The sequence below is a fragment of the Zeus faber genome (genome assembly GCF_960531495.2).
Source record: "Zeus faber genome assembly, chromosome: 7".
Taxonomy (NCBI): Eukaryota; Metazoa; Chordata; class Actinopteri; order Zeiformes; family Zeidae; genus Zeus; species Zeus faber.
In genome coordinates this window covers 5,142,038-5,152,154 of record NC_137203.1, presented here as the reverse complement: position 1 = coordinate 5,152,154, position 10,117 = coordinate 5,142,038, and the positions used below count along the sequence as shown (strand labels likewise).

Here is a 10,117-nt window from a genome sequence, read left to right as displayed (position 1 = left end):
CACGCACACAACACACAAACACACACACTCTCTCTCACACACACACACACACACACACTCACCGCTCACAATCCCAGCAATAAAAATAAAATATAAACTATGAGATTTAAAGAAAAGACACGATTTGTTGTAAACAAGTGGTGATGATGATAAAAATTAAAAAATCACTCTCAAAAGAATGAATGAGGATGATGAGGATGAGGATGAGGATGAGGATGAGGATGATGATGATGAGGATGAGGATGAGGATGAGGATGATGATGATGATGATGATGATGGCTTAATAACGATGCTGATCATGAATATTGTATTAGACGCAATTAAACCCCCGCGTTAAAGCGCTGATGTGACGGTGCGCATGGCTGGCTCTTTATTTCAATGGGCCTATATGTAAATGTGGCGCACAGAGCTTCCCACACGGTGGCCAAGGATCGAGTAACAAATCAGGAATTTCCCCTCTGCCACTCCTGGGAGAAACAGACGACAAGAAGTACGAAGTGAGGGATTACACACTCCTCCGCCGAGAGCACAAAGAAGGAAAGAGGGGAATAGTTCACTTTCAGCTTTTTCAGACACCGAACTTTTACCAACTGCAAAAAATAATAATAATAATAATAATAACAATAATGGTAATAATAGAATAAAAATAAAAACAGGATAAAAGCCAGAAATAGACTTTTTGTCGCTGGTCACTATGGGGGACTTTGGAGCGCTTTTTACGCAGTGGCCTCTCTTTCTTCTCGGGGTCTTCCAGGGATTAATGTCGCACTGAGCCGGAGCCGAGCGTCGTCAAACCCGCTTTTCCAGCTCCTTGTTCGGGGTCGGTAACGTTCGCGGGGACCTTGATCTTTGGATTTTGGGGAATTTCTGGGGAATTTTTTTTTTCTCTTTTTTTTTTTTTTTTTAGCAGATGCTGGACGCGTCGATGGCGCACGGGGCGTCCGGGCGTCCCTCCTCCGCTTGAATCAGGATTAAGCTTCTGTTTGCCGAGTTTTACGCAGTTCGCCGTGGACATTGTGGCGCGGTTGGATTATGTGACAGGAAGTGCCGAAGGCTTCTGTGTTTAAAAAGGAAGGAAAAAAATTTAAAAAAACAACAAAAAAAAAAAAAAAAGCAAAAGTCGGGAGCGGAGCGGAGCGATGCGGGCGACGAGGGGCGTCTAGGAGGATGCTGCTTTCTGCACAATGGAAGTGAACAACTGTTTGGCTGTTATTTCGCTGCTTTGCCTCTTTGTTTCCTCCACGTTCGGCCAAGAACCCAATCCCAAAGGCAGGAATGTGTGCAAGGTACCGGGGTAAGCATTGCATGGCTGCACACCACCACAGGCACTTTTTCAATGGGGGTCGTTTTTAATCTCGCACTACAAACAAGTTGGGTGGAGGAGGATTTGGAGCTCTCTGGTTATACACTCTTTTATGACTTTACTTTGGTCATTTTCCTCTTTACGAGTAGCCTTGTACCATAATAAGAGGAGGAGTCCATTGAGGAGAGCGGCCATCCAGATGTGCGCAGCATCTGGAGCGCCGTGTTCCTCCACAGGGGGCGCTACACTGACCCCCACTCACAACATCTGCTGATAAGTAGTATAAGTAGTGTGAGTAGTCTGAGCTGTTCCTGAAGTAAAAGCACAGGTACCCCGACGCACACTTACCGCACGGACTGATTTCTGCTGTAGGAAGAGTATCTGAGTGCCTGCTCTTAAATGCAATGAAAGTGATACAACAATAATCTCTGATACAACAGAGATTATAATACTTCATAAAGTACAGCTGCAGCCTTTTTTCTGCAGATGAGGTCTCGTGCATAAGCAGTATTCAAAAGTATACAACCATATATTTATCTCTGGGTTTGTTCCTCTTGCTTTGTGTGCGTGTGTGTGTGTGTGTGTGTGTGTGCGTGTGCGTGTGTGTCTGCGTGGGTGAGTGTGTCGGCATCTGTGTATGTGTGTATGTGTGTATGTGTGTGTGTGTGTGTGTGTGTGTGTGTGTGTGTGTGCGTGTGCGTGTGTCTGCATGTGTCTGCGTGTGTGTTGTTGTGTGTGTATGTGTCTGCATGTGTGTGTGTGTGTGTCTGCATGTGTGTGTGTCTGCATGTGTGTGTGTCTGCATGTGTGTGTGTGTGTGTGTGTCTGCATGTGTGTGTCTGCGTGTGTGTGTGTTTGTGTGTGTTTGAAGGTAACGTGACTATGTCAGAAATGTAAAAAGTAGTTAATTGTTTTGAAACTTGGTGGTCACCAAAACTCAAGATACTTTCCAGATACTTTTCAGATACTTTCCACTTCAGTAAAGCAACAACTCGGCTACTCTGTGACTTTGCACCACAATGTTCTGTAAACATACAGAGGGTCGGCAGCATTTTTTGGGCACTAGTAACCCAAGTAACTAACGGTTAACCGCGCTCTGTTGCATTCCATCATCTAACAAACATTTCAAATTTACAGATTTATTCCTCTCAAACGGGGTGGAGGTGATTCCTCTGCCGTCTTAGGAGTTTGGCGGCATTTGTTCAGTGGCTCCGCGGGTCATCGGTGTGACGAGGTCATAAGATGGGTCAGCGTCGTGCAGTATTTGGGTGTTTATTCTGCAGGATGAGCTCACGTTGGGGCACAATGGCCTCTAGATCCTCACTCCATGGGGTCCATGGGTCGGGTGCACGGAGGTTCCCCTGGACGCCGTCTGCAGATCCCAGACCCTGCTCCTCCGGTTCCAGGACCACCTTTTCCGGACCAAACACACAAATCGTGTTTTTGATTTTGTTTTGTTTTTTAAGTTCAAAATGTTCTGATGACCCTCCTCCCCCCGAAAAGGCTTACTACGTGACCCATACGTAGTGTGCCGCAGCGTTGTCATGACCTCTGTGCGTTTGGCCGACATGTGATGATAAAGCCGTGATGGAGATCATGTGCTCCCTGTGTGTGAAAGAATCCCTTGTTTCCCGGGGTTTGGACCCAGATGTGGAGGGAAACCACATACAGCAGAGCAGACAGAAGAGAGAGAGGCTGTTGTCGGCCTACGTTCTTTTTGGAAATACATTTTATATTTTTAATTTTAGCCTTACTGAAAAGCCATCAATTCCATATTCCTTTATACCTTGAGAATACATTGAAATTATTGTGTTTTTTACGTAGAAGAGAGCCTCTTTTGAGCCGAATGGAAAAGCCAGTACTTCAATGTTATGACATGTATACTTGTATGTATACTGTATACTGTACCTTTAGAATGGGTAGTCTGTTGTGTGTTTTCTGTAAAAGGGAGAACTTTATTTTTAAAGAAAGTTGGCCCTTATAGAGAGATTGTGTAAACATAGGAACCCAACACATTCACCATAAACAACTGCATTTGACACAGCGAAATGAACAAAAAGACCAAATTGAGAGTTTTTTTGAGCCGAACTGAAAAAGCCCTCACTTCCATATTTTATTATATATACGTTTGAAGTCTTCACTATAAATGTTATAAACCTGGGATTCACCACAGTTCACTTGTAAATGTGCCGTATGTCCCAAAGAAGAGAAAAAAAAAGTTGTATGGTGATGGCGTCATGGTGTCCTTTTTTTGGGTTGGTTTTCACACGTCCGCTCAGATGCTGACATGTTACATTATTTTTGGCGTTTCTCAGTGAATCGAAGGAAAAACTTTCGCAATTATCACCAGCGGTCAGCGTTTCCTGACTTCACCGCATCAGATCCTAAATCGAGCGGGCGTCGACATTATCACGAGACTGTTCCGATTTCTACGAAACAGGGTCACACACAAAGCACACACGCACACGCACACACAGACACACACACACACACACATAGTTTCCCAGAATCGCCATTTTTACGCAGAAATCAGGATCAGAAACCATGTGATTTGTTTGTCCTTTTGTGGTCAATGCCCAAAATGTGAACGACGTGGGCTGATAAAAAAAAAAGGCGGCTGTTGGTGCACGTGTGAAACAATAACCATGATCACGGAGCGGGGGCGGCGGCCTTTGAGGCCTGGGATTCCAAAACCCGTTTTTCTTTTTCGTATCCCGTCCGTCCTGGAAGTGGAGCGGCGTGGATCCGGCACGCGTCGGCCGCAGGGAGGCGGCTCCCCGACCGGAGTGGGATCATCCTCCTGATGAATAGGGGGGTTGGTCTTTAAGGGCAGTGGGAGAGGGACGGGCGAGGGCGCGGGCGTGGGAGGAGGTGGAGGAGGAGGCGGCGGCGGTGGAGGGACCCATCCGTCCTCTCCTGACACATCCAAGAACCAAAACCCGGCCGCAAGAAAACCAAAACCAAGGAGATGAAACGACAGAAAAACGCAGCGGACCACAAGGCGGCTCATCCTCCTCTTTCTGCTGCAATGGTTATCACACCTGTCCCAGGGGGGCACGGCTTCAAAGTCTGTGTGGTGTGGATGGAGGGATTTATAGATGGAGAGATAGACAGACAGATAGATATATACTGTAGATAGATCGATGGATGGATAGATAGACAGACGGACAGACAGACAGATACTGTACATACTGCAGATGGATAGACGGATGGACGGAGGGATGGATGATGGATTATAGATAGACAGATAGAAAGATAGATAGATAGATAGAGGGACGGATGGACGACCGATAGATGGATGGACAGACAGACAGACAGACAGACAGATAGATAGATAGATAGATGGATGGATAGATGGACATATGGATGGATAGATAGATGGATGATAGACAGACAGCCAGCCAGCCAGACAGACAGATGGACGGATGGATGGATGAATTGATAGATGGATAGATAGACAGACAGACGGACATAGATAGATAGATAGACAGACAGACAGACAGACAGGCAGACAGTTAGACAGACAGACATAGATAGATAGATAGATAGATAGACAGACAGACAGACAGACAGACAGACAGACAGGCAGACAGATAGACAGACAGACAGGCAGACAGACGGATGGATGGATGGATAGATAGATAGACAGACAGACAGGCAGATAGATAGACAGACAGACAGACAGACGGATGGATGGATAGATAGATAACAACAACAATATGATCATATACACTAAATATAAAGATAACCAACAGATATAACCTCAAGAAAATAACAGAAAAACAATCAAAACAATAAATGATTTGAATAAAAAAACCCTCAAAGTTCAAAGGTCATGCCTCAAGGTGAATTAATACCCGTCCTATAGAATAACTCATGAAACCAAGTGAGGCAGAAAGAAACGTGTCCAGTGAAGCGCCCGTCAGACACTGTCAAACGAGGCTCCAACAGTAAACAAAGTGTTGACGATGAGCCATCGAACCAGCAAGACCCCCCCCGGGAGCGGGCGGACCCCAGGCGTGTGCTCAGCATGTGGCCGGCGGAGCGTCCCCCACACACCTCCTCATTAGTCCACGAGGAGCTGCCGCCGGATCCAAAGCCGTGAACACGGGCTGCGGCTCCCAGGGCGTGGCGCCTGCAGGCCTCCTGCGGTTCGGTTCAGCGGACGCTTCCCACGGCGCGGATGAGGGCTCACCTCAGACTAAATCCCACTTCTAATCCGGACTAACCCAAACGGCCTTTCTCCGTCGTGGTTCAACATAGTCTCGTAGTCACCGGAGTCTTGGTTCAAAAATCAGATTTCCAGGATGAAGAGCAGAGCTAATCTCAGGTCTCGGTGAAGCTTAAACCAAGGTTTTGGATGAGTGGGCGTGGCCTCCGGGTCGACCTTGACAGCGGAGCTCAAAGGGTGAGCGTTTGAACGGCTCCGTTCGCAGGAGCGAATTCCCCGTTCATTCACTCCACTGACCCTTCAGAAAATCCTTCTGTGAAGAGGTTTGAACCTGGAACCGAGTCGACCACCGACCAGATGCATCGTGAAAAACGAAAACGAAAGGTCTTCCGGGTCGACCTTGACGACGGAGGAAATGGACGATCGGGACCGGGAGCTGCAGCGAGGCCAGACAGGAGGAGCCGACTCGTCCCTCCTCGCCCCGGTCCAGGACTGATTCACCCTAAATCCCGCAGCGTCTCAGAAAGGCATTTTTTAATTCTGCGTTCGTTTGAGAAGGATTACCTTCGTCCTGAGTCAGATTAAACCCTGACATGTGTCTTCATTTTGGTTCGGTGCGTTGTCTTCTTTTCAATTATCTGATCAGCCTTATGCGTCCCTAAGCGGGCGCACAGATAGCGGGATTGGTTTTTTTTTATCTTTTATTTAAAAGTGGAAACTGAACCTAAATACCTGCTCCAAAACAAAAACCCACCGTTTTTTGTTTTGTTTTCTTCTTTGGAGAGGCGTCTGGGAAATTTCTGAGAAGCGGCACAAATTGGCGGCGGGCGGAGGGGGGGGCGACGTGGCCACCGACCACGTCGAGTGCTTGCACCTTATTTTTCCCAATCGCCATCTATTGCAGGTCGCCAGGCTTCGCGTGCTGCGGCGGATGGGGGCAGCTAGGGGACGAATGCCCGACACGTATGTACAGCACGCTTCCTCTTTCTGTTTTGTTTCTCTTTGAGGCGATGACGGATGCATTTGAGCGTTGGAGCCGTGTGCTTTGTGCTTGTGTTGCTGCAGCCCTCTGCGAAGGCAACTTCACCTGCAAGGAGAACGAGGTGTGCGTCCGGCCTAACGAGTGTCGCTGTCGTCATGGATACTTTGGAGCGAGCTGTGACACCAGTAAGTCAACGTCCTCGCGCCTCCTGTGTCCTAAACGTGAAATGGAGTTGGCCTGATGATGTCACAACGTGAATCACGCCCTAATACGAGCTACTTGAAGGCGGATCGATTGTGTTGCTTTATGCACGATCGCTCTCTGAGCTCCCAAAAACACGTCTTTGAAGTTTGTTGCTGAAAATACCACTCAGATTATGCATTTTAGCCATTGTGACATGCCTCTAAACCATCAATGTTCCAAAACGGGCTGTTTTTTTTTTGTGGGAGGAGCCACCCTCCCGAGGCCACGAGTTCTGCGAGCCAATGGGGTTTGAGCACGGCTTCCTGGTTTTGTTGTATTTAATTCGTAACTTTCACTGATTTCAGCTCGTCAGTCCACCAAAATGTGTTTCTGAACAAATTGGAGGTGAGAAATAATCAATCCAGTCGTTGAATCTTCACTCATGTTAGAACTACGAGGCCTCATTTACAAGTTGGTTCCCACTTTGGTTGCCGTGCTCCAGGCTTGTGGGAGAGAACCGCGCCGTGGAAAATAAAACAAAAAAAGATAAAATGGAAAAAAAAAAAATACATCTACAATAAAAACACACTGTTTTTATTGGTTTTGTTTGGAGAAACGCACAACGATGGGATGGAGCAGATGACCATAAAAGGAAATCCGTGACAAGCCGACGTCGGCTCGTTCAGACAGTAGAAAAAACCTTTGGACACGGTGCGTTCAGAGCGGTCGGAATCCAGAGTGTTTTGTTGACAGACATTACTTTGTCATTAGTTTACCTCATTATTGGACACTTTGGCCTCGTCTGATACGAACGTCCCACATTGTAATATTATATATATGACAGAACATAAAGAAAAGCAGAATCGGTTCCCTTTAAAATGCCAAAATGTCTTATCCATGGCTAGCGTTGATAAGAACTCTACGGGGGCTTTATTATAGAGATACTACCCTTTTTATAGTATTTATAGTTTATAGTAGTTCAGAATTGTGGATGTGTGTCCTGGCCCGGGGCCAGCAAAAGAGAGAGAGGAGGCAGGTGGAGGCAAAACAGCGCCTGTTGGCATGTATTTATTAATTATTTAATCAAAAGGCGGTTTGTGGGCCAAAAAAGAAATATGAAGGGCTCGCTGGCAAACGCGAGTCCAAAAGAGGCTGGCAAAAGAGTCCAGAGGGGCGGAGTTTAGGCTCGCTGCTGCCGTGACGTGTCCAGCTCGCTATGCTCAGCGCTTGTCTGCACATGTGTCCCCGTAGCACGCATCTCCTCACTGCGGGGAAAAACAAACCCTAAATGATTTCCTGGTCCTGGATCAGACGAGTCAGCGGAGGCCCTCCATCGATTTGCTTGATCCGCAGCAGCCGAGCGGCCCCGGGATGGCAGCCTGCACTGCCTGTCTGCAGCGGTGGCATGACCACGCCCCCTTGGCCCGCCACAAGAATGTAGCTGCATTTAAATCTAAGATCTTGTTTTTATGTTTTTTTACTTCAACTTGCCATAACGATGCACGAATAACTCAAAATAACTCAGCTAGCGTAGCTGAGGTGCTGGAAGGTGTATTTCCCTGATCTCGCAGGAGCTAGGCTAGTTGAACCCCTCTGCAGCCATGCGTTGAGCTAACACAGTTAGCATGTGGAACAGGAGTATCCCTTCAAGACGATAAGAGCCGAGGATAATATGCTGATGACACCGCTCTCTTTTTGCAGAGTGTCCGGCCCAGTTCTGGGGCCCCGATTGCAAAGGCAAATGCACGTGCTACCCCAACGGCCAATGCGACGACCTGACAGGCAAGTGTACCTGCAACCACAACCGATGGGGACCCAATTGCGAGAACGCCTGCCTGTGCCAAAAGGGGAAGTGCGACCAAGACACTGGCAAATGCACGTGCCACCCTGGCTTCTGGGGTCCCCAGTGCAACAACAACTGCTACTGCAGCCTCACCTCGGTGTGCGACGCGATGACCGGCCGCTGCCTGTGCAACCCCGGCTGGACCGGACGGAACTGCGCCATCCAGTGCAACTGCAACAACTCGCCGTGCGACCAGTTCACGGGGCGATGCCAGTGCCGGGAGAGGCTCTGGGGCCCGCGTTGCGAACGGTACTGCCAGTGCATCCACGGCAAGTGCAACCAGGCGGACGGGTCGTGCACCTGCACGCCGGGGTACCGCGGGAAGTTCTGCAGGGAGCCGTGTCCCGCCGGGTTCTACGGACAAAACTGCAGAAACAGGTGAGAAATCCGAGAAGGTAACAGGGTAAATGTTCTACGTCCAAAGCACAGGGAACATGCAGAGGCCAAGTGTTCGGCGTCCTCACCTGATCTGTATTACAATGCGGTTTTGTGGTTTTGATATGGAAACACAATTTTATACATCCGCAGCTGATTACCATTAAAGCGTCTGAACATGTTTCTCAATGGAGCGGCATTAAAGTGAGATTTGGCAATTGATACTGCCATTATCCGATAATCATCGGTCAACATGTTAAAGCAATTCAGGTTAAGTACTTTGCCTGCACTCGCTTGAGTTCTTTCGAAACCAAAAACATCAGGGTTACAAATTTTGATATTAGTGCTTCTCCATCTGTGATTGGCCGTGGGAGTAACAGATGGATGCTGACAGTCACGGAATCATACTGACAAATGTGTTCCCGTTGCATGTACCTCTCCTAAATATCGCCCCCAAGATGTTAATGAAACGGTCGCGTAGGAAACCGGGGAATCAAGTCTCGTGTTTTCTCTGGCCGTACAGATGCGGGCACTGCAAGGGCCAGCAGCCGTGCAAGGTGACGGAGGGGCGCTGCGTCACCTGCGACCGGGGCTGGAACGGGACGCGGTGCGACCAGCTCTGCTCCAAGGGTTTCTTTGGGGAGAACTGCCAGGAAGTGTGTCCCACTTGTAAAGACGGTCACCACTGTGACCCCATTCACGGCAAGTGCTCACACTGCAACCCCGGCTGGATTGGGGACAGGTAGGGAAACCAACCTCGGACTCCCAGATAGACACGAAAAAACCCAAATCACGCACGTCACGCATGTGGTAACACATGTCCAAACACAGATGGGGTTCAGCCGCAGACTGAGTTTAGCACAACAAACGATTGTGAGGATTATGTTGAGTTCCAAGACCAATAATTCAAGAGAAATAACAATTGAAAACAATTTGCAGGGGAATGATCCTGATCCGTCAAGGTCTAAACTGATTACCCAAAACTGAAATTGAGTAGGATCTTTATTGATTTATTTATTTTTCATTGTGATTTACGTCAGAACCTGTTCATTTGGCCGAGTGCATTTTTAGGTATTCCCATGTGTTCAGGAGTTTGTCTTGGCATGGGTTGTGCATTATTGTACAGTCAGACACAGATAAGTAGCATGAAAAAAAGTTAAATGATCCCAAAAAAAAGAAAAAATAGAAAGAAAAAGTAATTATTGAATCAATGGATAAATAAATGGATTACTAAATATGTAAATATGCAAAATATGAACA

The 10,117-nt window shown here is 47.6% G+C and overlaps 1 protein-coding gene across 2 annotated transcripts in view; it reads left to right on the top strand.

The window, feature by feature from the left end:
- The first annotated feature begins 529 nt into the window (after nt 1-529).
- scarf2 (scavenger receptor class F, member 2) overlaps nt 530-10,117 on the top strand; it is a 29,407-nt gene continuing 19,819 nt past the window's right edge. Inside the window, exons 1-5 of one of the 2 annotated variants that reach the window (XM_080003224.1) lie at nt 530-1,294; nt 6,379-6,437; nt 6,540-6,641; nt 8,341-8,860; nt 9,381-9,599. In XM_080003224.1, coding sequence (XP_079859350.1) covers nt 1,185-1,294; nt 6,379-6,437; nt 6,540-6,641; nt 8,341-8,860; nt 9,381-9,599 — 1,010 coding nt within the window. In that variant the 5' untranslated portion in view covers nt 530-1,184. The remainder of the gene's footprint in view (nt 1,295-6,378; nt 6,438-6,539; nt 6,642-8,340; nt 8,861-9,380; nt 9,600-10,117) is intronic. The other variant, XM_080003225.1, reaches the window with a different exon arrangement.